Raw genomic sequence first — 27449 nt, 5'->3', positions numbered from 1 at the left:
TCACTACCCAGCGTGTTCAGCCGGGCTTGAAATGCTGCTGGCCAAGCCTGCCGTGCAGCTGGCCGTCGTGTTGCCTTGTCTGCGTGGCATTGAGGGGAAGCTCGGTGTATTGGGTTTACGTGGCAAGGTTTTGGTTAACAGGGAGGACTGCAAGTGTGGCTTCTGTGAGAAGATGCCAGAAGGTGCCCCCATGTCAGACAGAGCTAGTTCCAGCCAGCTTCAAGACGGAGCTGCTGCTTTCAGAACTCATCTGTGACTTTAACCTCGCTGAGGGTCATTTGCCTACCTCACTTTGTGGGAAGATGTTCAAATCTTGTCTTAAACCCTTGAAAATGTCTTTTGCCTTTAGGATTTGTTATTTTGAGTACCAAAAGAGTACGGAAGGCACTGTTCTTGCCCCCATTTTATACGTTAGTGCCAAAATTCACCTGGACATTCAGCCTCTGTAAATAAGGGCATTTTTACCATATACGTTTCTTTTGTTGTGCTGATGCCAGAGGTGAAAGAAAGGGGTTTGGTTTCCTCTGCATGAACTTTGCAGAGGTGTCGGGAGCGTGCAGGATTTCCTCACCATTCCTTAGCAATGCAGCAAGTGACATTTGCTGCTACACTCTTTATGGTGAGGTCGTCTCCTTGGAAAGAAGACCTGAGTGGTTTTGTGTGTGTGACCATATTTTCCCTTGCACTTCAATAGCTCTTTTCCTCCTCTCGGCTTCATCCTTGATACCTTTCTTGAAAGTGGTGGCAGCCCTCTCAGCCTTAGTCTTGCTCCTTCCAGTCATTGTCGTCTTCTGTAGGCCCTCTATGCCCCTAATCCACTGCTTAGTCTGTGTTCGCCTTCATCCCAGATGGAATCGATCTTTCTGGAACCCGAGGAATGAGAAATGTCCCTAATGGTGCAGGTGAGTTCTCACCAGGGCTTTGCACAATGCTCGCCTTTCCTGTGGAAATCTCTTGCCTGACACACCAGCAAGCATTTGCCTGTATGACATTTATGTCCCGTAGTCACCCTGTGACCTCCTCATGTCTCCAGGAACATTTGCCTACTCCAGTGTTTCCAAACGGGAGCAGAAACTCATGACACTCCACCTGACGCTGTGTTACCTGTTTTTATCCTGCAATTCTTCATATACGGTTTCTTGATGTAGGGGTTGTCTCTTGTGTCAGAGCTTCAGCTGGTAGGGATTATGGGGGCCGTAAACTATACCATGAGATAGAGCTTTTTTTCTGGCTCATGAATGCCATGAAATGCAGAATATGATGTGGACAAGGAAGCCTAGATGTCTTGAAGGATGCTTTTCTGCAATCGGGATTCAAAAGACCTGACCGTGAACTTCACTCTTTCATGGATTTGATGGCAGCAAAGCGTGAGGGGTGGAGCCTGAGAGATGTGCTCAGGGGGCTTTCACCCCCCAGTAGCCTGCTGGCGTCCAGCTCCACGCAGTCACGGCCAACAGATCCCGCCCTCCACCAGCCAGCTGAGCAATGGGCAGGCTGGTGGAAGGCTCTGAAGAAGAAGCTGGTGCTGTCAGTCCAGCCACTTCCAAAATAAATATCTGTCTCTGAGGGAAGAAAATATTCACCCCCGGCACTAACTGAACTTCCCTTTTGGAAGTTTTGTTGGAGAAAGTGCCAAATCAGCCCAGGCGCTGAAGAAGCTCCAAGAGAGGAGACAGCGTTGGGTCGGTGCGATGCAGCGTGTGGCACTGCAGTCTGTGGGGATATGCTTCACTCTCCCGCAGTGGGACTGAAGGTTGCTGATGGTTTTTTAACTGACTTCTGCAGGCATTTAGTGAAGAGGAAGGTTGTTGCTGGTGATGCTGGCATGGATAAGGAGGTGGCTGGCCAGGTGGCCATCCAACACTCTTTAAGAGGCCTTATGCGCCTGTAAGACAGCTGCAAAAAAGGACTGGAGATCTTGCTTTTTACGTGCCCACCTGAAACCATAAGAGAATGTTGGTGTGAGGAAATTGCTGATGATGTCATTCAGATACAAAGGAACTTTTTTTTTTAATTAATAAAAGAAATTGCGAAAAACAATCTTCTACCACACATGGTAGTTTGCAAAACTGGTGCAATGAATGCAGAAAGCTGCCAGACTATGTCTGTTCAGTTAAAGAATCTCAAAATCGTGAAGCAAGCTCAGTGTGATGAGACAGGCCCTTGCGTGTGTCCAAACGTGGATCTGACAGATCTGAAGGACTTCAAATGACAGGGGATTTATGAGCTAAGACCTGTGCTTCGAGTTATGCTTGAATATGAACTGGTAGCCAGTGCATTTCAAGGCCATGCTTTCCTCTTCGCAAAGGGCCATGCAAGGCAAATGAAGGCTGAAATAGCACCTCCTGAAATCATTAGTTAGAGCTGTACTAATTGCATTCCCATACTGCGGGGGATTGATCTCCACAATTTAAAAAGGACATTAAGGTCCTTGAGCGCGTCCAAAGGAAGGCAGCAAAGCTGGTGAAGGGGCTGGAAAGAATGTCTTCGGCAGAGTGTCTGAGGTCTCTGGGTTTGTGTAGTTTGGAGAGGAGGAGGCTGAGGAGCGACCTCACTGTTCTCTGCAGCTTCCTGAGGAGGGGAAGGGGAGATGCTGAGGCTGATCTCTTCTGCCTGGTACCCAGTGCCAGGACGCCTGGGAACAGCTCACGGCTGCATGTGTCAGGGGAGGTTGGGACGAGGAAACATTTGTTTACGGAGAGGGTGGTCGAAGCCTGGAACTGGAGAGGTTTCCTGGAGAGGTGGTCGGTGCCCCATGCCCATCAGTGTTTAAGAGACGTTTGGGCAATGCCCTTAATGCCATGCTGTAATTTTTGCTCAGCCCTGAAGTGGTCAGGCAGTTGGACTAGATGGTCATTGTAGATCCCATCCAACTGAACTGCTCTCGTCTAGTGTATTCTTCCTACCTCCTCCTTTCCCTACCAGTACCTGCTGAGGCAATCTCTGGTGACATTTCTGCCCAGTGCTGCACTGGCAGGAGGGATGGAATGGGCAGCCATGTCCCATGCTAGGCATTGGCTCTCTCACCCTGTGGGATGGAGGCACGTACCTTCTCATGTGGGTGAGAGCTGTGCATCACCTTCAGATAATTGGGTCATGTGAACAAATTTGAAAGAAGCGTGTGTGAAGTGTGGTTTTCAAGTCTTCTGGGTTTATCCAGTCTAGTTGGGTTTGCACAGGGTGGCAAAACCCCACACCTCTGACCCTAGCGACGCTCAAAGCCCTCACTCTGAAGCAGGACGTGCTCCTCAACTGAGTGGTTGCAAATCTTTGGGAGGTGAGCAATACCTGTTCATCTCCCCATGCATTTTGCTTTTCTCCTTGTTCTCATTTTTAGAAATGCCTGAGCTGTTTCCTTTGGAAAAAGATACTGAAATGCAAGAGCCTGAGACCCTCGGTGCTCCCTCAAAACGAAGGTCCACGTGGCCCAATACTCTTGTCTCCCAAGTGGTCACCCATCAAAGCCCCCAGGAGGGCGTATGAGCAGCGCAAGCCTCCTTCTGCCAGGGTGCTGGGGGTGCTCAGAGGCCTCCCCTGGGACCCCCACCCCCAGCGTCTGCTGCCAAGGGCCCAGGGGCCGTGTCTCAGCTCCGCCCGGGGCCGTCAGTCCCTGCCTGGGGGATGCTGTAGGTGTGCCCGTCTCTGCCCCTGTCTCCTGGGTGGGCCTGGGACCTGCCCTGCGGAGAGCTGCTCTCCTGGATGGAGCCCTCAGGCCTAGGTCAGGGCTCCTCATGCACAACTCCAGGCGTAATAGAGCGTAATTGCTCTGTTCCATTCCGTTCCGTTCCATTCCATTCCCTGTGCTCATCGTGAGTCAAATAACGACAACACTGTTCTTTGCCCGAAACGCCAGGGGTTTTTCAGCTCCAAAAACACTTTGAAGGACACATATCATAAATGTTACAAGATTTGATTTTATTCTGTTTTTCTGAATCCATTTCAGAGCCTATGCTCCCAAGCATGAACACAATGTACACATGTATCCAGGAGCAGGCTGATGCATTCTTCAGTTTAGCTTGAAAAACATCCCTTGCAGCCTGGTGAAGGGAAGCACAGAGCCGCAGAAAGGAGCAGCAGGCATACAGGCCAGTCAGACCCTGTTTCCAGAAGAGTGAGAACTTGAAGAATGAGCATTATTAGCAAACACACACAAAAGCAGAAGAAGAAGAGGTGTGTGGTACCTTGGAATATTTTCAAAAGTATGACACATACTAATGACAAGCACACTTTTTGCCTTCCAAAACTTGCTCCGCCACGGTGCTTCTCGGCCAGTGATGCATGAAAACCTCTCTCATGCCTGCCCTGCACTTGTATTGCACGAAGTGAGAGATGAAAAGCAGCAGCTCCTGGTGATGCATCAAGCATGCAGCCCTTCCAAGCACAGACTGTTTTGCCCAAGCAAGAACCCCTGGGGAAATGGAGCCAAGGGAAGAGCGGAGCTCGCTCCCGCTCGAAGCTTGCCGTGGGCAAGACAGCCTGAGAGAGCCAGGGCACGAGTGGTGCCTTGGAGGTGCAAGAGCAGCAGGCAAGAACCGAGCCGAAAGGGCCCCGAGGAGCCCTGACAAGGGGCTGTGCTCAATGCCACAGAGGACAAGAAGCAGCTCCAGGGGGCCCACCCTGGGAGTGTAGAAAGCTTCCTCCCCCCGGATGCAGGGCACGAGGGCCACCTTCGTGGAGCAGGAGCAGCAGGCTCCTGGCCAAAAGGGCCCAAAGGAGCCCTGGCAAGGGGCCCTGCTCAATGCTGCAGAGGAAGGCAAAAAAACCCCAGGGACACTTGCTAGCCCACCCTGGGGGAAAAAAAAGCCTTCCTCCCCCCAGCTGCAGGGCACGAGAGGCCATCTTCGTGGTGCATGAGCAGCAGGCAGTGACCTGGCCACTATGGAGCAGAGGGGCCTGACAAGTGGCCATGCTCAATGCTGCAGAGGAAGGCAAAAAACCCCCGGGGAGCAGTGCCAATGTGCCCCGGGGGAAAATTCCTTCCTGACCCCAGCGCTGGCGATCGGCTATTCCCTGAGCATGTGAGCAAGACCTGCCTCCTCGTCCCGCAGGCTGGTCACGCCTCCCAAGAGATGCCCAAGCCCTATTCTCCCTCAACATGAAGCCATCTCAGTGGCTTTTAAGTGTCCAAATTCCCCCGGCCTGATCAACCTTGGGGAAAATATCCTTCCTGTGCCTGGCAGGGTACCAGCGGATGCTCCAAAGCACTGGGACCCCTGGCAACGTCTCTGCATCCCATTTCTTACAGCTGCTGCCCCTGGCTCTGCAGGAGATGATGACAACCTCCTCAGTGCTCCTCAAGAACGCATTCTCTTGGTCTTGCCACTGCTAATCCAGTTGAAAAGGCCCAATAGCCTCAGGCACTTCCAGGTGTTGGTGGGTCTTATCATTCCAGCTGCCTCATTCAGCCTCTCCTGGTTTTCCTGCCTCAGCCTCCTCCAAGTAATTCCACGGGTTTCTCAAGGAATTCCTCTCCAGTGTCTTTGGGCTGCCCCTGGGCCATCTCTGGCAGTGAGACGTGGGAGGATTCTCCCTCTTATCCTGCCCCGGGACATTGTGACTGCCATGTTGCCGGGTGGTGGCACTGTGACATGGGGGTGACGGGCCCTCCCTGTGCAGCCCCGCCCACCACCCCTCCACCCAGCATCCTTTGGAGGAAGGCCTTTGGGGTGCTGGCCCCAGGCAGTCCCTGTGCCCAGGCCCAGGGGGCTGTCCCTGCCCTTGGTGGCCATACACTGGGCACAGCTGCTGGGTGTGCCTGTAAATTCATCTGGACATTCAGACTACGTAAATAAGGGCATTTACACCAAATACATTCATTTGGTTGTGGGGACGCCAGAGGTGAAAGGCAGGCTTTTGGCTCCCTCTGCAAGAACGTTGCAGAGATGTAGAGAGCACACAGGATTTCTTCACCATTCCTTACCAGTGCACCATGGGACGTTTGCCCCTGCTTATGGTGAGGTCATTCTCTTGGAAAGAAGTCACAAATGGTTTTGTGCTCCTGACCATCTTTTTCCTTACACTTCAAGAGCTCTTTTCCTCTCCTTTGGCCTTCGCCCTTGATAACTTTCTTTAAAGTGGTGGCAGCCCTCTCAGCCTTTGTGTTACTCCTGCTAGTCATCATCTTCTGTCAAGGTCTTTGCTGAAGCCCTTACACCCCACGTAAATAAACACTTTCCCAGTTATTCTTGAATGAAAAAAATTCCACAACTCACCGCAATTAAGCAATGTCGGCTAGCTGCTTAGCAAGCCTGTCACATTTCTTCTGGACTAACCGTTACTTGGGGTCAACCACTGTTCCAATTCTAGGAAGGATTTTAAACCAGTTACTTGCTTTCTATTTGAATCTCTGCCTATTTTCCTCTGAGACTCTGTTGTAATGTAGAATTAATTCACAATTACAAAATGAGCCAGATTCCTGGTCCCAGATGTGATTTTCTTGGCAATGGAAACAGGCTTTGGGGGAAAGGTAGCAAGCTCCATGCAGCAGAAAATAACCACTAACTCTCACTAACACATAGTACAAGTTATGTCAAAAGATCCAACAGTTACCATTCTGGTTCCCTATTAATGCACACAGCTGTTAAGACCTGGATACTGTGGTTGCCTTTTTCCTTAAAACACTATAAATGTTTCTCCAGATTTAACCACTGAGGCTGCATTAAATTAGCAGTGTTATTTCCCACGCACTGTTTCAACTTCTCTGCCCTTCTATCAAGGATATCAAAAAAAACAGTTGAAGATCATAGTTTGGACGAGGAAGACACTCCAAAAAAGATGAAGTTTTCACATCCAAAGCACACAGCAGCAACACAATCCTTCCCCTGCCCCCACGGCAACATGAAGGAAAAGCCACTACCTTTTATTCTTCGAATCTTACATTTCTTCGACTCTTTGAAAAGCTCACACTAGATTTTATTTTCAAATTAAACATCATTTGCTTAAACACAGCATTTTCTTAAAGACCACAATACACATTTAATAATATGATGTCATCAAGATGACAGTTTCTTCTCCACTTAGTACACAAGGCCAATCTATTTTATAATGAATTAGCCTGGCTGACATCTCTCAGATGACCTGTTGATCAGGTGAACGCAGTTTCAAATGAGCCAGAACTGGTCAAGAATTCGCACCAAATACAGCAATTAGATTGAAATTAATATGGTTTTGAAAAAGTCAAAATGTTCGCTATGTGGTTTCCAAGCTAAAGTTTTGAAACTTGCTTTGAAGCTTGTTGAAATTTAAAGTAAAATGAGGATTAAAATAAAACTCCATGCAGAAAATAAAATATTTTGGTTTGGGCCACAAAAAAATGCTTAGGCAAACAATCTTTGGATCAAATGAATGGGTTTGGTTTGGCTTTTTTTACTTCACCACTAGTTTTGGTGGACCAAAACATTTTAATGCAGAAAATAATAGTTAAGTAGAAAACTAAAGCAAAATCCTTAGTATATATGTCATTCCTCTTCTACAAAGAGCAATTTTCTGCTAGCACCTAGAAAACAAAAAACTATCTTTGGAAAAATACACAGGAAACACCTTAGAAAATGAATCATTCTAATATTAGGGTAACGAAAAACAAGCCAGTGCCTTCAACTCTTGTGAAAGGACGTTAAACCAAACCAGTATGGGTGTTACCTACCTATATATAAACAATTCTAGCAAAGGGCACACTTCTGGTTCAATTCAAGCCTGGAAATGCTTCTCATACACACAGACTTAAATCTCAAACACTGGGACAGAATCTTAAAGGAGAAAATCTAACTAGCAGAGATATGAAACACCATTACTTGGCCGTTCAACCTGTATTCTATTTGTGTGCATAAGGTATGGAAAACTGAAGAGTCACTTGTAATGGATATTGCTCACTCAAAACAGAAGAACGTTCAACTGAAAGGCATTTTGTGAAATGGCAGAAAAGAAAGGTTTACAACACAAACATACAAGTTGTTTTATTTTGGGCATATGAACTTTATTTAAATTGTTACATAGGAATAGCTTTATAGAATAAGATTTCTGAGAAGAATTTTTTGTCTTTCCTCCTATGTCTGTTCCAAGCTTTGATGTTCACGCTTTAGTTCCCACACTCTTCATGGGACCAAGAACTGTTTATGTACAAAATTATACTCTGAAAGGCACCTCAATCAACATGATACCTTTATGTTTATTTGTAGGATACCGCTTGCACAAATTGAAGTAAGAGTGGGAAGTATACAGTGAACACAAGTCGTCAAGAATAATAACTATAAAAAAGGAAAAATAAAGAGTCTAGCATATGAAAATTTCTTCATTACTCCTTATAATCAACCAATGTCATCTCACATTTTCCAGCTCTGTAAAATAAGACCTGTATATCTTCCCAGAGTTTGTTTGTAAGCCATACAATTCCAAGTAGCCATGCTTAAAGGCATTTTATAAACTATTTTATAACGTGGTGTGGTATTTTCCCTGTGGGGATAATCAATGGACACATAAATTGTTCCTTTGCCAGAACAATACTTCCAATCCTTGATAACGATGTTCTTGACTAGCTTCCGGGAAAAGCTGCCACCTGGTTACGTCCACGTTCAGTTCCTTTGCCAGTGATCTTCTATCCAAATCACAAGGTTCACAGATGAAAGCCTCAAGCGTCCTGCACAAAAACTCAAGAGATATCATCTCCCCCGCAGTCGATGTTACACCACGTGCACATACACTTATATACAGCTTTGCAAAACTCAGCTTACCAACCAGCTTTACCAACGGGAAAGTAACTTTACCCCTTTTACAGCTAAGGGGTCCATTTGCCTGGGGACTCCCCTGTTTCTGGGAGCTGCCTGTGAATTCCATGACAATGAGGCCCAAAAGGAAGCAGAGAGCTTTGCACCAGCAACACCGATGGCCAAGCTCAGAAGCAAAGACTTTTGGAAGCAGCAGCAGGCGGCTCTTTGTTCACAGAGGCATTGCCTCTGTCTCAGTATCTCACAGGTTCCGTTTTGGCAGATCTGAAACCTTTGTGTCAAGTTTCTCTCTTCGTCCCCCTTTCTTAGTGTTTTTGGAAGAAGGAAATAGAGGAAAAGAAAGCCCAGAGGAACAACTTACACCAGGATATCACTTCTCTTGCTGCACCATACTACCAGTGTTATCATGGCACACGTCAACATGACTGGGATCAAGATCAGAGTTATGAGAATTTCATCTGGTGGATCTTCCCAGTGAACCTTTTCTGAAGTACAGTTTGAAAAGAATTGTTTATGAATTCCAGTGATAAAGCCCTCTGCCAGGGGGTTTGGCCAAAAGCAACTTGCGTCGTTGGCTTCACGTTCTGTGCACTGGGTAAAGTTGTCATAATACCTAGGAGAAGAAGAAAATGATGAGAAATTTAAATAGAACACATATGCATATTACACTTACAGAAAGCAACATAGGGTGCCATATAGAATCTATAAGAGTGGGTGTATCACGTAGCTGCTCTGCTGAAGGACCTTTAAGGGAAGCTGTGTGTACCAAATACTACACAGTGAGCCAGAAGGAGAACTGACTCACACGTACTCACAAGTAGTGAGAGATTTCATGTGCAATCCTCAGATCCTGGATGGACAGTGTTCAAAATCCTGTCTTTTGGGTGCTGTTACCACAGCCAGGACGTCCTAATGCCACTTAAGTAGAATTAAAACCCCCTCAGTAGAGACAACTACAGTATCTTTAAAACACATACACACAAATGTGCCAAGAACAGGACATTTTGAGCAAAATATGGATAATTCATGCCTCATCTATCATTGAACGTGATGCTGTAGTGAAAATGATGATGTGACGCTGGGACAGAGCCACAACACGCATTACTGTGTAACAATTTCAGTTCTGTTGTACCCTCAGGCCACAAGAAGATAATGGGAAAATAAAAACACAAAGTTAGCTTTTGACGACCTTTATCTTGTTCCCAGCTCCAGCAAATGCCCAGCAGGAAAAAAAAAAATAAATTCCTAATTACACACGTTCGCAGTGCTCATGAAAAACCGGGAATGCCTTGTAATGTCTGACACTTGATTTCAACACAGCATGTGCTGAAATTTACCTGTCCACGGATAACTTATATTTATGAGAATTGGCTACCTCTCAGGACAAAAAAAGGAAACAATAAGCCTAAATGAGTAATCGGATGGGGTTTGTGGTGTTATCATAAGCCAAAGAAATTCAGGAAGCGAATGGAATATGGGGGAGGAGATTGGAAGTTAAGAAGACGAAGTGTGTCTGGTCAGTACATGAATAGGGCAAGAAATAAGGAAGCTGAATTATTGTCTGCTGTATTTTTAAATATTTCTTTGAGTTCTGTGTGACTCAATAAACTCACTTCAAAGGGAAATTAAAAATAGAAAGGAGAGAGCAAGAAGCCACATGACACCTCAAGGGATAGCATCCTGCACTATTATCCGAAGGCCCGACCCTGCCTTTCAGTACGTATAAATAAGGTAACTCCTCATGAATGACTCATTCTGACATTATGTACCATAAGGGACTAAAGCTGACTCAATCCTTTGCTGTGATGTGCTACAGACACTCAGTGTTTAGGTCCAGACTGAAGCCTACTGTCTATGGCTTGCACACCAGGGGAAACGTCCGCCTGCCCATGCTACAAGTACATAGTTGGGAATACAGGCTGCAGAGCACCTCTGTTCTCAGGGCCGCGTTCACGGAAGAAGAAAAAGCCTCACAGAAAGGCCCTTCTGCAGCCTCCTCACACTTCTCATTCTCTGGGAGTCTGAGTTGATACCACTTTATTTATAAGCAAATAGACCGGACGATCTGACAAGCCCGCACCCAGATGCTCTGGCACGCGGATGCATATATGCACAATGTACGTATATTTTAAGCAAAGCAACTAGAAAGGAAGCTTTTGTGACAACGTCAGCAGCCACAGAGAAACAACAGGAAATAAGCTAAAAATAAAATACAAATATTAGCTGTTTATTATTTTAATAGTGCCATTCTTCCACGCGAGCCGGTGGCATCCATTCTTTATGACCTTGGACTAAATTAGAAGCTGAAGATGTCTAGCTGAATACGGGAGAGACAGTCCCAGAGGACCTGAAGAATAATACATCTAAAGACCTGCCTACAAGGTTCAACAGACTACAATGCGGGGACAGCAGAGCTAGTATCCAGTTGTCCCCAGACAGGTCAGTGCTCTGTCTAGCACGGGCACCAGGCAGGGCTCCAGAAAGCATCGGGCTCTGCTCCAGCCCTGCTCTATGCCACGCGCTGGTGAGCAAGCTTGTCCCATCAATGGTTGCTTCGGCTCCCCGCTGCCACAGATACCTCAATTTGCCCATCCGTTCATGCAGAATAACAAAAACAATGTAAAGTCTCAGTGACCTGAGCAGACTTGAAAGATTTAATGATGTAAAACCTTTCTTTTTTTCTTTTTCTTTTTTTCTTTTTTTTTTTTTTCTGGGTAGTTATCCTATAGAAAGTTCGCTGCTCTTCCAAGAATTCTGTAGAATTTTTTCATAAATGTTAGATGTTGTAAACAAAAACATTTCCCACTGATTTTGCATTTCAAGTACAGCATAGCTAGAAAAATCTGGTTTAATGTTGGCAAAAGGCCAAATAAAAATAATTAGGGAGTTATATTGTATTTGAAAGACTGAATCCTTAAGAGCCAAAATAGAATAAAAACGTTATCTTAATAGTTTGAATTCCTTACAATTTTCCCTTAATACCCTTACCTGCACTAAAACTGTTTTTTTTCACACAATTGTGAGAATGTAGATAAGAAAAAATCTCAACTATTTGAGAATTACATGCCTGCCAGGAAAGCTCAATTCACTTAAATATTTATGTACTTCAGTAATTTGGAGTTTATGCACTGCAACAGAAAGTTCACATTAAAAAAAAAAAAAAAAACAAACAAAAAACAAACACCACCTCTGCATGGTAGTGTGCAACAGCTGCCTCAGATGGGAGCAACTGAATCCTCATTACTGTGGCATGGGCATTTTATAGTTGATCAATTGCTTTGCGAGTTGTTGGGCTTTTTTTAAGATGGAGGTATAGGTTAATAGATTATTTAATTCCGGTTCGATTTTCCTATGCTTAATTCTCTTATGCATTACTGAATTCTCTTTATTCAAATCGCAAAGGCTAGAGTAGGCTAGTATTTTCATTCTGTATAATAAAATGCCTACCTCAAAGACACCCTGGCTTTTGACTGGAGGTACTTCAATACAAATGCATAAAAATTACACACTTCATGAAAGGAAAGAACACGAAATGACATTTTCTACTTATTCCCAGAACAAGTAATTGGAGAGCAGTAGAGCAGCACGAGTTATTTCACCTTCCGTATTATAAGGAGGTGTGGGAAGGTTATTATTCTCTGTGCTGAGTCACATTTTCACCTCTTTCAGGTTAGCTACAAGGACCCTAGTTAGTTAACACTCAGAAAAGGTATATTCACTGAGAGCTAGGTCACAAGTTTTGTGATCAGTGGGCTGAAAAATTAACGTAGCTGTGAGTTTCAACTCGGTTCAGTAGGCCAGTAATGAAAAACAAAAACTAAGCATAGCCCGAGCACCAAAATTCATATAAAGATAGGCTTTCCCCTAATATGCGCAAGAGAATCATTGTAAGTTTTATTGAGGAACCAGCTACTTGGTCATACTGCGTATTACCGAAAATACTCACTTTCAGAGAACACTAAAAATACTTAATTCCTCTATGGAGCAATATCTGAGCTGTAACACATTTGTCTTGAAAGACAATTTTCAATATTCTAGAATAATACTTCATTTTCAAAGCACAAACACTTTTTTTCTCCTGTACTTTATGTTTTCACTAGAACAGATAATAACAATCATGTGTTTAGTTTTTGTAAAAACGGTGGGGAAAAAAAAAATTATTTTGCGAGTTACTTTACCCATGAGAAAATGTGTTTATATATATTCACGTATAACCAAGGACCTGGACAATGGGCAATTATCAGGGGTGCCAGCGCACACATGTGCCTTAATGGGACAGCATTTCACAGAGCAGCCACTCAAGCTATTTAAACAGACAGCTGGATGTATCCCATCTCATCCACCTCTGGGTACCCAGCTGCCTACCACTCAGGGCACTGCTCGGTGTAATTGGGGGCTTAAATCTCACCCACAGTTTCCCACATACCCAGGGAGGAATGTGGTAAATTCTTGCTTTCTTCCTCAATGTCCCTGCACAGAAAAACTGCAGAGATGATTGGTTTGCGAACACAAAAAAAAAAAAAACCAAAAACCACCACAACTCCCTCCTCCAAATTTTCATTACCAATGAAACCAAGAAAACAGATTGTTTGCTTCATTAAGAGTTTCAACAAATTAGCAGTTTCCAAAGAAAAAAATGTTCTTTCAAAAAAACAATTCTCGAAAAGCTGAGTACCATATATCATGTTACTGAAGACACACTTTTGAAGGCATTCACTGGCTGCAGCCAGTAGACTCACCGGCAGTTCCAGGAAGAGAATTTTGCCACTTCTCCGGCACTCATGGATAGACCACCCCAGAGACACTCTGCACACATGCAGTCAGGGATGTTTTGCCATTGCTTAATGAGATGGTTCAGGAATTAAAAAAAACCAAAACACTCACCAGACTTTCACTGTCCCATTTTACATAAATCAGCTTCATGATTAGCGATATAATTCTGGAAGGGTACAGTATACAGTATGGTACATACATTATGAGTTAATTTTTGTTATTTTGAGTCCACTAAGTATACAGAAAACACAGGGAAAATTCTGTCTAGTGTGAACAAGTCTTGATATAAATCATGTAATAGATACTCCAGGGACACTCACTCCTCCTGCTACTCTACAATCCTGGATGGGAATCTAGAGTCACTGTTCCAGGATATTACAAGTTTTGTGGCGTGTTTTAATAAATAAAGATGTTTTAAATCTCTTTTTCCCCCCAGATTTCTTTATACATAGTCATATATTAAATTAGAGTTCAAAGTGAATGATCATCCTTGTAGCCTCCACCCAGTCTGGAATTAGAAATGCTGTAATAATAATAATAATTATAAATATCATATGATGAGAAAGGCTCTTCTTACAGAATTTCCAGATGAAGCAGAGGCAGGAAGTAACAAACAACTTCACCAAAAAAAAAAAAAAAAAAAAAAAAAGTGCGCCTATTCTTGTGTGATATCCAGCCAGATTTTATAGAATATAAGGGTGTAACAGCCTGGATGAACTTCAAATAAGGATCCAAACCTTAAGATTATTATCTCCTGAGGTTTCACCATCACGCTAAAAGGAAGACTTTACTTTTATAATCAGCCGTGAGCCTACAAATAGGGTGGAACATTTCTGAGCTTTTTTCACTCAACATCTCTCCAAACAGATTTGTGGCTGTATCTCACCATTCCTTTAATCACCGATCTTCTGCCAAGAGGAGTATTCTCACAGACACACTTTCACCTCCCTAATCAGATCAGATCTGCTGTTGTGCATCTCCAATATAGACTTCTGCCAGAAGAAAATAATGCAATACAAAACATAAGGAAGGAAATGAATGTGGGGGGAAAAAAGGCAAAACAACCCTTGCCGGTGTAATGACAATATATAAAGCATAGTTTATTCCCATACCACCAAATGACGGGCATTATGACAGATTTACTCACTTGGGTTGAAAATAATAAATACATTCTGGTGTCCTTTGAAATAATTACAAATCTCCACCCTTGGCTTCACATCAACAGCTGTCTGGAAAATGAAAAATAGTTGAATAAACCTAACTGGAAACCCTGAAATCTACAACTCTCACTAAATTGATGTTAATTTCCTAAAGATACAGCAAGAAAATGTAAATAAAAGAGCAATTGTAAAGGTAAGCACTAGTTTGTATACCTAATATCCATCTCCAATGAGCAATAGAAGCTACTACATTAAGCAAACGTAGAACAAGGAGGAAAATATAGCCTGACACCAGGTACTCTGTTATGAAGATCAAAAAATTTAGTAGCACTGGAATTTTACCAAGCTAGAAGCTTCTACTAGCAAGTGGCCTTTGCCTTCCACCACTCCTGAGCTACATTTTAATGATGACTTGGTTGTAAACTCAGCCCATTTTTTGGGAACACCAGTTCAGAGGGGAAGTATTCTCTAAAGCCATCACTATGCCGTGTCTACACTAGCCAGTCCCATAACTCCCTGCAATTAGACAAAAATCAAAAGAGTAATCAGAGGCAAATCCTAATCCCACAAAAAATTAAGCATATGTACCCAACTCTATATGCACCACCTCTTAAGTAGTCATTGCCATCAGTGATGACATGTATACAAAGTATACATGTATATAGTATACGAAGAGCCTGCACTGGGTCCCAGATGTTGTCAGCCACCTCATGAACTCCCACCAGAGGAACAGAGATACAGGGAGCGCACTGTGGAGGGTATTCAGGAAAATGCAGGATGCCAGAGCAGCACACGGAACTGGCACCCTACAGTACAAACACTGAAACAATCTGCAAACACCTGGCTTGCAAAAGTTCATTCATGTACTGTATCTTCCAGACAAAAGTTTGGTTTGCTCCTTAGAGATGATTACAGCGTTGCAGTATCACTCTGCTCTATTGCGTCTGGGTCAAGAGCTGTGGCTTTAAAATAATTTGCCTAAACCATTATTTACTATGCTATCGCATGAACAATGAATTACGTCGGAATACATTACTCCATGATGAACTCATCAGGGACAAAGAGAAACATGAAGGCTGAACTCCAAATAAATGCTTCTTAAACTAACTTTCAGAGTAGCAATGAAGAAATATGTGCTGTTTTAGTGGTGAACAAGAATTGTCCTGGAAGTTGCCAAGTTGAGGTAAATCCTTCACCACTTTGACACAACAAATATGAACTAGATGATCTTTAAGGTCCCTTCCAACCTAAACCATTCTATGATATTAAGCTGCTATACTAATTAACACACACATCGGATGCTTTGCATTTCTGGCTTAAAATTGTACATTTCTTTACTGTAAGAGTAGGGTCATCTGTGACTCACGGCTTTTAAATTATCACTGCTCCGTGTCTAAAGTTGACTTGAATTACAACTTTGATAGAGCAGCTGATAGAGACGGCAGTTACAACCGCAGCTCATTTCTGCGTAAGCCCCTGAGACAGTGCAAAGTTGCCTGTTAACAAGTTCCTTGGTAAACAGACGTCCCCGGGTTTGCAGCAGCAACCGCTCTATCTCAGCTCAGACTGAGCTTAACATGTAACACTGCCAACGGGACTGAGGATTCGGTACTATTTTAGGAAGTCTGATGCCTGCTCTCTGCTCCGGTCCAACACCAGCAGCTATTGTAGGAACACTGACATTTGACAAAAAACAGAGAGAATGGCAAGGAGGAAAGAAGGGTCATTTGTTATTCACTGAAAGTTGAAAGAAAGCAGAGAAATTTTTAAAACAGAGCTGTGAGCTAAAAAAGACACTTCTAATTCCCAAACCTTGAGAAGAAAGCTTAACCAAAAAATCGGCATCAGGAAATAGAATGAGACTGTATGTGGAGGAGAAAGAGGATTAACCAAAAACGTACCTTTTACTACATCGTACCTTTCATTTTAGAAAACCATGATATTACAGTGAATGAAGATAACAGTAATTCCAATGCATTTTCTCACTCTTCTGTTTCTTCTGTCTTGCGTGAAGAGTTGCTTTGTGCTTGATTTTATTTTATGAGCAGAGCTTAAGTGTCTAGTGTGGGTCTGGAGTGACACGAGCCATTATGAGATCTACAGCAATTGTGTAGAGACAGATTTTTAAAACTAGTGAAAACCCTAAAAAGAGTCGTGTATGTTATTTTGCAGTCAGTAGAAAATAGATGACTGGACACACATTAATTCCCTGGGAGGTATACGAAAATCCTTTTTCTTTCCTCTTCTTTTGGTGACTAGTAAAGTCTCTGTAGCTGAATTTCAGCTGCAATCATTCCAAAACTATTTGGGAATTGAGGTTGTATAGCCAAAAAGCAAGGGCGTTTAACTTGGCACAGACGACAATGTTTCTACACTTTGCTCTATTCCTCTTCCTCCAGCACCATGCTATGCACTCTTCTCAAACTGGTTTCTGAATCGCGGCACCATTCCGCATGATGCTGGAGGACCACAAGGAACTGTGGTGGTTTGCCCTGCAGATGCTCATGAAGAAGAGGTGTTGCCAACCCAATCTGCATGCGCTCATCAGTTAGACATCTCTGTTCCTTATTTGCCTGTCTGTAAAACGATGCTAAAGTAGCACTGTCCAACCTCACGACAATACTGTGTAATAAAAATATGGTCTCTAATGACTACCTTATGAGAGACCATATGTGTCATATACAAATAGCTGGCACCCAGTTTAGATGTTCAATAACTTCCCAAGTACATAACAACAATCCCTGCGTTGTTTGATTGATTGCACTGTAAGTGTTAAAACGAAGCCCGCGGTAGCTATCTGTTTCTCATTCTCAGTCCTGTTTGCTGTGCTGCTCAAACTGGAGGTAGCAGGTTAAGCAAACCGAGGAAAGCTTTCTCTTTACAATTTCGGCTGTAAAAGAGACAGACAAACGTGGCATATTTTCCGTATCACTCCACAACATCTGTACTCAAACACTCACACATGTAAGTATCCCTGCAGTGACAGTGAGAGACCACTGAAAAATGAATAAAAAAATAAAACCAGTATGGATGACTGCATAGTTTTGGTTTCAAAGTCAGAGAGCGGTTATGAAATGCTAGCTAAAATAAAACAACTGATTTCTAAATAAGGGATGGTAACACAAAAAACCGTGCAGGACCGCTATTTCAGACACTGACTTCTATACACAAACATTTTAGTGGTTTGTGTTATTTACTAATGGATATAGGCAAAAAATATATTGCTAATAACGCCTGTGTGTCATCGAATACCTTTCATTCATTAATTTGCAAAGGAAGAAAACATCCTTATTGTTTTCTAGATGACAAAACTCAAACGTAATATGGAATCACAATTTGCCCGCAGCAGAGTAGTTCGTGGCAGAACTGGGAATACAGCATGTGTCTCCTGGGCTCAGGACCATGCCCTTAGATACAACCCACACTGCCTTCGAGGACTCTGATTCTTATCCTGCAACTGGGGGACTGAAAACAACCCTCTCCTTGTGGAATCTCCAGCTTGATCTACACACATCCCCCCAGCATGCCTACATATGACTCAATGTCTTAGGAAACTGGGACAGAAAGTGGCCTGTCTTTCACAGAAAGTGGAGCTCCAGAAAAGCTCAGGCTTCAGGGATCACTTGGACAACAGAGCACCAGGTCCACCAAAACCTGATGGAGGGGAACGGGAGGATGCCCTGAACTTCTTTCTGCTCTTTCCTCTGCACTCGACTGACACGGAAGGGAAACCCTGTCGACGCTGAACTCAGGGACAGAAAACAAAGCACAAAGTTACACCTGAGCAGCTATCTCAGACTATACACAAAACTGCAACAGCCTGAAGGAGATCCACGGGTGACTGAGACCCGAGCTGCTCATTTGCAAATAAAGAATATATGAAGTACCACCTTTAATTCAAAGTATAGAAGACACCCTGTACCTCAGTTCTGAGCAAATGCAAGAGGCTCTGCTCCCAGAGAGTTCATGCAAGCTTTGATATGAATTTCAATTTCATTTATGTTACTGAAGACTGCAACACGGTTCCCAGGTTAAGGGGAACTCAGTTACAAACTCATAGTTATCCACCTCCTGTCTCCTTCGGTTTCCACAAAAAGCAAACCTCAGCACACAGGCCAGATGAGACCCCCGACATGCTACAGCAGAGCCCTAATAACAGGCTATCAGAAGAGAAGGCTTCTGGAACATTGCACAGCAAGTGAATCACACCAAAATACCAGAAATCAGACACAGACACAAAATGGAGGTGGGACTCATTACATCCTGCTTTCATCTCGCTTCATTCCCCAGAAAATGCTTCAAGTTTGTATTTTTCAGCCGAAGATCAAACCCCTGTCTACATTCAACAAATGGCTTGCCAATTTTAAGTTCTGCACAGATCCTGCAAAGCTCACTAAAAGAAATTTATGTTACATAGACTTGCATATCCTGAAAACGCAAAATTATACTTTTGAGACATGCTGCAAATAAGTCCATAAAGGTGAGGAGGTAAAACTTTCTCACAAGATCTGTTTTATAAGCCTGTTTCTCCTAAGATAGTATGAAGTACTGTTGTGGCGGGTGTTACCAACTGATACTGTCTTCTACTCCCTCCAAGTGCTATTGGCTTTATTATTTTTTTTTCCACAATGCAGAAGCAAGCTTTGCTTTTGGAAAGACACACTGTGCTGCTAGCTTTAAAGTACGCAAAACGATGCATGGGAACAGTTTAAAAGACGGAAACCTGGATGAGCAGCAGGTAGAGTTTGCAGTTTGTCTGAAGCCCTGGTTAGAGTCAACTCCACTGAATAACTAAGGCTCAACATCAAAACAAATGCATACAAAAGCACAGATACCTTCCCTAACATTGCAGTCCCCAGCAAAACTCCTGCCAATTTGAAAAAAAAAAAGACGTGCTCTTTTCCATCAAACTCTGCAGCAATGAACTAGCCCCTAATCCTTTAAGAATTAATCCTACTATTAAATCAAACATATTAATCCTACTACTATTAATCTATTTCAAAATGTAGATTAAAATCTAGATGAGCATGGACATTAACTGCTTTACTGGCAGACCAATGTGGGAGTGGTCACTGTTAAACTGCAGCAACGTTCGGCTAAACTTCGGTCTAACAAAACATAGTGTTCCCGTAGGAACAGAGTTCCTCCTCCAGCCAAATCACCGAACACACTGAAAAATCCTAACCCTCAAATTCAGCAACAGGAAAAACAAAATTACAGCTAAACCACAGACCTAGAACGGAATTCCTCAACAGTAATGTTTTATTGCTATTTAAATCATCGCTTCCAGACCCAGATAAAGCAGGTGGTGTTCTAGTGGGAATGGCAGTAAAAAAGCCTCCCTGTAAACAGCCTACATGATGTTGTCAAAAACCTCTTACCTTCAATACCATAAAGTGTCAAGGGACTGAGCTGTATTAATGTGGCCAAGCAGCAAGTTAATAATTTTTTTACTAATTATTCCCTGTAAAGAACTTGGGTAACTCTAAAAACAGCAACTTTCCCTATAATTATACAACATTAGTCCATAACCTCTATTCCTATGGCAAATGAACCACAAATAAAAAGATGCTAATTCAATCAGTAGCTCAGTAAGCCACTAAACCAATGCAATGCAATACAATTACACCACAGTAACTTTCAATTTGCCAGCCTGAATATTAGGAACAGTTTAGCCTTACCTACGTGCATCTCAGAATAAGCTCGTGTATCTCGTTTTTACAGAGAGCTTTGCTCAGCTCCGTTCTCCTGCGGACTGGACTGGTATCGCTCCCAATCTTCCTGGCTTTAAAGGCAGGCAGTTGAGCTGACATTACACTGCAGCTGGTGCTGGAGCTTTTGCGTGGAGACGACCACCGCAAGACTCCTTTTCTTCTGAAACTCAAAGCACAGGTCCCTGCTCAACTCCAAAAGCAGTAATTCATATGAATGAGAAGGAAACTTCTTTGCCCTCATCTGAAGAATGAATTTGCAGAATGGTAGCCAACACCAAACATCATGACTTATTAGTAAAATTATTAGTACTTTTATGCTTCTGCAAAGTGAGTCATGTTTTCAGCATTTCTAGGAAACAAAGAACAGCAAGACCCGCATCATCTAGACAAATGGTAAGTGCTCTTGTTGATCAAGTCCTATCCCATTTATATTCAAAGCAGTATCACTGGGGAAGTCTAAGGAATGCCTCAGCAATATCTGTACAGGATTACTGAGCTCCTTTGTTCCAAGATTTCGATAGACCCTCCAGCTTCTTTCAAGAAAAACAAAGCTGAATGTAAACGAATCTAACAACCAAGGGAAAGGGTTAACATGTTCCTTGATATCTTCATGTAAGCTGAGTCAGAGACAACAAAACTAAAGGACCCCGAACAATGTCCATGAAGGCTAAATTTCTCTTATTGTTACAAAATCGTTATTTTCCTTCCTGGAGTATTCTGACTGCACAAAGCACTATCTGTGTGTAGAAAACCTCAGCTGTGTCAAGTTTACAAATTGGCTGGTGACACTGCATCCTCAAATACCACCACCCCAATCACTAATGAATTCTTACATTTGTCACTTATTTCCTGCTCAGCGTTGCTCTTCACCTCTCAGTTGAAATGCCATAAAAGGTGGCTGTGGACCTTCCACGCACAAAAAGGTATTTTCTTGCAAACAGTCAGCAAGAAAAAAAATACGACTTAACAGCGTGCTGAACGGAGAAATTGTACAAAAGCACAAGATAGCTCAGTGGCTCAGAGAATTTAAGTGCCTTAAACATCCTAATTGAGGCCAGTTATCTTGACACAAGGGCATTATACTGAACAATTCAATACTGTTCAGCAGTGATTCTTCTTTAAGAAAAACAAACAAACAAAAAACACACTTCCCCCAAAAATCAGCTTAATTAATTCATATTAGCGTATTACTTTGAAGTAGAATGGGTGTGAATGCTGCATTTTGTAAAAGGACTAAGTACTTCCAAACCTGTGTGACATGGTTCTTGAGGAAAAGAAACATTTCATAAGGATAATTCTCTCAAAAAAATGATGTTCTAGCTGTATTTTGCTGTCTCTAGAATGGGAAAATTTTATCAGTAGGAAACATCTCCAGTGCGCGGCAAGCAATAAATTTTCAGTTTAGTAGCAAGGACATTACATAGAATTGTTATTTTATTTGAGGTATCACGTGCTGCAGTTTTGTTAGACACATCTCTAATGAAGGGGAACAGCCAATGCATACAACAGAGAACGGAATTCTGTTCTCTGAACAGAACTATACCGAAGCCTGTTCTCTCACTTCACATTTAACAGCCTCCAAACACTGAATACTTTTCATGGGAAGCAGGTAACACATTTCTGCTTGGCAAGACCTAAAAGTAAAGCTCTTCTGCCAGCAACAGAGAGCTGAAGGGACTGCTGCTAGAAAACAAGCTTTTTCATTCACACGATATACATTACTTTCTTCTAGTTTGTATGGGGATAAAGACTGCTTCCAGTGATGACTGATGTCCCCCTAAAAAATTAAAGAGGTCCATGTCAGTTGGCATCAGTTTTCCTGTCTGTCTTATTGGGGGGTGGGGGTAGGGGGCTGTGTGCGAACATTTTCTTCAGTCTTGCTTTTCTCACCAACATACCTGCAGCCCTTATTATTCTTCGCATCCCCTGCCAAATCCAGCTCCAGCTATGCCTTAGCTTTCCTGATCACATCCCTACACATGCGGGCAGCCTCCCTATATTCTTCCCAGAATAAGCTTCTCTGGTTCCACTGCCTGCGCATTTCATTCTTACGCTTGCTTTTGACCTGGAGGTCCCTACTTAGCCATGCTGGTCTCCTGCCTTCCTTGCCTGATTTTTTACACAAAAGAATCCAGAGCTGTTGCGCTCTAAAAAAAATATCCTTAAAGAGCTGCCAGCTCTGTTCTGCTCCTTTATGCCTGAGGGCAGTTTCCCAGGGAGTCCTATCCACTAATTCCTTAACCAAATGAAAGTTTGCTCTCCTAAAATTCAGGGTCCTGACTCCACACTTCATCTGGCCTGTATCCCTCAAGACTGTGAATTCCACCAGGGCACGATCACTGCAAACCAGGTTGCCACCAATCTTGGCCTCTAACATGAACATTTCCCAGTCTGCTTCCAAAGGCCTTGTGAGCAATGGTACAACCAGAGCAGGTACAGAGATGACAGCAGAGGCAATACTCTTTGTTAAGCAAAGAGTGAGGGATACAATTCTGTCTTGAGCGAAAACAGAGTAAATCAGGAGTTGCTTTAGAAAGGCACTCAAGCTACTGCCTATTTCAGCAGCCTCCTAAGTATTTGCATCTCCTCAAAGGCTGAGGAGTTTTTCTTCTAAAGTAGAATAGATCCTCAAGATAATGCTGTATTTCAGACTCTCACATGCACGCCTGCAGTGCTGACATGGAAATAATATTAAAAAAAATATCAAAATCTTTACAGAACCACATAGGTTTTGCTTCCAAAGAGATGTTTTAATATGGCTGTTTATCTTCCCCTTTCTAGTTTGCTTTCCAAGACCCCTGAAATGCTGAGCGGCTACACCAGTGCGTCCCTTAATCCTCAGCTTTAACACCTGCAGTTTGGATACAGCCTCCAAACAACTCTGTCAAGAATTAAGGCCTGTGCTTCCAGCGCTCATCAAACATCTTGTCCACCACTCCTTAGTGCCGCATGTTCCTGTTGTCTGGTGCAAGCTTGAAAATGCTTTCTATGGTAACACAGCAATTCTAAAGCTATGTTGGGGCCTGGCCCACGTCTACCAAGCTGCTGTCCAGCACCCTCAAAGGGGCAAGAAGGTTTCCTGCTCTGAGTGAGGTCACGCAAACAAGAGACGGAGAAGAGTGTCTTGCTCTGAGGCCACACAAATGGGCATTGAGACTAAGACACAGACCTAACCTTCAACTCTAATAGTTGCTCCTGTAGTCAAGAAGAAACAGTGGAAGCAGAGGTCAGCTCAGTTAGTAAGAGGAGAAGCAGCTCCTCCTGAGAAGGGGAGAGAGGAAGAATCAGAAGAGGCAGCCTATTCTGCAGCAGGACAGGAGAAGAGAGAGATATAAATCATAAAAGAGGCAAAAATTATCCATGGTCCCTATCCATAACCAAGCTCCGAGGCAGGCAAAAACATTTCACCCATCAACCAGGTGGGTGAAATTCTACCTGGCTGCTCCAACTCTGGGAACATAAGAGAGAACTATTTATAGCTTGGTGGGCCCATGTAACGTTAGGACATCCCAGGAAAGACGCAATGTACGTTTGGGCTCAAGGTCAAGGGGCGGACGTAACCACTGAAGCCATTGCACAGATTATTCATGAATGTGAAACACGCACCATAATCAAGCGAGCTACACGAGTAAAGCCTCTTTGGTGTAAAGGACGGTGGCTACAATATCAGCAAGAGGAGGCCTCGCAGACTGCTTAAATCACACTGCCACAAACCCACCAAGGCAATGGTCATCTGCTTATCGTGGTAGAAGTAACAACCAGATAGCTGGAAACATACCCTATAACCCAAACCACTGCCCAAAATCCCATCCTGGGCTTTGAAAAGCAAGTCCTGTGGCAACATGGCACCCCAGAAAGAATTAAGTCAGACAACGGGAGTCATTTCCAAAACAACCTCATTAGCACCTGGGCCAAGGGACATGGTGCTGACTGGGTGTACCACATTCCCTACCGCACACTAGCCACTGGAAAGACAAAGATACGATGGACTGTTAAAGACCATGCTGAAAGGGATGGGCGCTGCAACATATAAGCAGCAGGATGCAAATTTAGCAGAAGCCACATGGCTAGTTCATACCACAGAATCAGGTAACTGACCAGGCCCTGACCAAACAAAACACCTGCATATTGTAAAAGGAGATAAAGTCCCTGTAATGCATGCAGGGAACTGGCTGGGAAAGACAGCAGATTTGCTTCTCCTTTGGGAAAAGGCAAACCTATCCGTGGGATTGCTTTTGCTCAAGGACCCAGTACACTTGGTGGGTAATGCAGGAGGATGAGGAAAACCTGTGTGTACCTCAAGGACATTTAACCTTGGAGGAAACTTATTTGAGTTGTCTATTTTAGAAAGTGCCACAGTAGGAATCACGTAAAGCAGCAGAGAAAGAGCCACGCAAAATCTGAACAAGGGCAACAGTGACTTAACCTGAGCCGATTTTGGTGTCCAGTAACCCAACACAACTCTCCCGTTCAGAGTGACCACCGTAACAGAGAGAACCCAAGTCATGGACTAAATGAAGTCAGTGGACATGTTATGGAGATTTCACAGGGATGACCTATACACCAAGGGAAGATTTCTCTGTGTAGATCAAAGGATGGGAAGGAGGCTGCTAGTTAATGAGGATGTATTGGATAGCGTAGCTCCCAAGCAGGATATAAATGATACGGAATAAGGGGTGGAGATTGTACTGGGCTTGGCTAGGATAGAGTTAATTTTCCTCATAGCAGCTCACATGGTGGTGTGATTTAGAATTTTGATGAAAACGGTGCTGATAACACACTAATGCTCTACCTTTTGCTGAACAGTGTTTGCACAGCATCAAGGCATTCTCTGTTTCTCACTCTGCCCCCCCTCAGTGAATAGATTGGTGGGTGCACAATAGGCTGGGAGGGGACACAACCAGCCAGATGACCCAAACTAACCAAAGAGATATTCCATACCATATAACATCAATATTCCCTACCGTATAACATCATGCTCAGTAATAAAAGGGAAAAGAGGTGGGTTTAGGGAGGTTAGCCATCTTTTTGCTTGGGAACTGATTGGGTATTGGTCTACCCACAGGAACTGACTGCCTTTGCATCATTTGTTTTGTTTTGTTTTCTTCTCTCTCTTTCCACTTATCCTTCACTTCTTAAACAATTTAATTTTTTATTTGTTTTATCTCGACCCCCAAGTTTTCTTGCTTTTATTCTTCCTTTTCTCCTTCCCTGCCCGACTGGGGTGGACGTGGGGAGAAGCATCTGTGTGGTGCTTAGCTGCCCACCAGGGTTGACCCATGATATCTTTAATATAAATTCTCCCCTCCAGTTCAAAGTAGTATCTGAATTTAGAGCATTTTCTTTAGAAAACTGTTTTAAACTTTCCAAAACCATATATCCACAAGACATTTCGTATTTGAAGTACAAGAACTGGAAAATGAAGGAAAGGGCAAAAAAAAAAATGAGGTACGGTTCTTAAATTAACAGAGTTAATGTGTGACAATTGCTGCCAGCTGCATAACTGAACTATCACCTGGATAAGAATACAATTTGCCAGACAACATACTAGGGAACACCCTGGACTTACAGATGTGTACTTTCTACCAGACCACTCACATACCTGTCAAGTGACATCGGTTGACTACAAGTAGCATGAATCACTACATACCTACCCTTTACAGTCAGACAAATCAGGCTTGTGTTTCTCTAAGTGAAATGTAAACTTTAAAACTTCTTACTTATGGGTCAAGTTTCAAACATTTGTCAGGTTACTACACTAGTGAAAACCCTTCATCCTCTTGGGCTTCTCATGATAGGAGATGGTATGTTTCTGGGACAAACATTCAAACACATCACTTTTTCTTTTTTGCGTGTGTGTCATTATACTTACCAGTATTTAAAACCTTACATCTAAAATTTTAATCCTTGTCCTAAAATATGTGATGGAAAGCAGGAAGTACTCCAAAATTCAGACCCTAATGATCAGATCATCTTTTAATTTCTAGTAAATACTTCTCGGTGCTGAAAATCACAGACGCACAATCTCTGACACCTCACCTGCTTTTTCTCTATTACAAGCAGATATTTCTCTGTCCGATTCAGATTATTTCACAATATATCAAGGTAAAGGCAAAACCAGACTAAGAACTGGTATATTTTCTTTCCCATCAGCTATGCTTCTCTGTTCAGTCACATTAAAAAAACCATTAGCATTTTCTAACACGTACCCTCCTTCAAAGGCCAAGCATGAAGGAGATGAGAGCCCTGAGAAGCTAACACCCCCACCCGGAGGTGCATTCCCGCTATTTCTTGTCAGGTTAGATTTCAAAGCAAACTTCTGCACGCTTAGAAATGAGGCTGCCTTTATAGTCAGTGGAGACACTGGAACAATTGTAGGGCATGATGAATATGATCTTTTTTAAAACACCTTCCTTAAGTTTCCACTGACTAGGAAGAGAGTCCAGGACAACTGGTACATTGGACAGATGAATCCCACACCTGTTCTGTGTATCAAAAAAGAAGCATCACAAAAAAAAGGAAGCTAGCCAAGAATTACACTCAAATATTCCACTGTCAGTGATGGAGAAACATGCGACCAATATGCTAACATTGGATCTACCTAAGCTCAACTCCTTCCCAAAAGTATTACCATCATCATTGGTCTGCACAATCCTCCCTCCAGTCAGCCCGAGTGCAAATGCCCTTGGTGCATGCAGGTATTCGGGTTAGTCACTAGCATCAGTCACCTGTTGAGGCAACTTTGCTTTCTCCCAAACACATCAGTCACTTTCTTCATTCACCTTGTAAAGCTTGCTGTGAAGAACAGCTTATTTGACATCACTTTTCTCAAAATGTTCCCACTCTACGCTAAAACTATTATTCCACCACTGCTTCCAAAATGAAATGCTCACCCAGCTTCAGTCCAATCCTCCAACACCTGGGGAGGAGCCAGAGTCAGGAGGGAAGAGCCGGTCCCCAGCCCAGAGCTGCTCTGAGCTAGTCATTCGCGGCACACTCTCTGTATCATCCCAGCAGCAAAAGGCTTTTCTTTCCATCTAGATGAACCAAGCAGACACGCAAGCAGAGGAAATACGGCTCTA

The 27449-nt window shown here is 43.3% G+C and overlaps 1 protein-coding gene across 4 annotated transcripts in view; it reads right to left on the bottom strand.

The window, feature by feature from the left end:
- Positions 1-6919: 6919 nt before the first annotated feature.
- The window catches only part of RAMP3 (receptor activity modifying protein 3), a 56849-nt gene continuing 36319 nt past the window's right edge, over positions 6920-27449 (bottom strand). The window contains exons 4-5 of one of the 4 annotated variants that reach the window (XR_010069899.1): positions 14641-14722; positions 14321-14485 (exon numbers count right to left, since the gene is read on the bottom strand). Coding sequence is in view for 3 of the 4 variants with exons in the window: in XM_063325656.1 (XP_063181726.1) it covers positions 9078-9333 (256 nt within the window). In the remaining variant the exon portion in view is untranslated. Of the gene's footprint in view, positions 9334-14320; positions 14486-14640; positions 14723-27449 lie in introns of those variants that run through there. The other 3 variants (XM_063325656.1, XM_063325657.1, XM_063325655.1) reach the window with 3 other exon arrangements.

The sequence above is a fragment of the Chroicocephalus ridibundus genome, chromosome 2 (genome assembly GCF_963924245.1).
Source record: "Chroicocephalus ridibundus chromosome 2, bChrRid1.1, whole genome shotgun sequence".
Classification (NCBI taxonomy): Eukaryota; Metazoa; Chordata; class Aves; order Charadriiformes; family Laridae; genus Chroicocephalus; species Chroicocephalus ridibundus.
The sequence above is the reverse complement of the archived record's forward strand: the minus strand, read 5'-3'. Positions and strand labels throughout refer to the sequence as shown.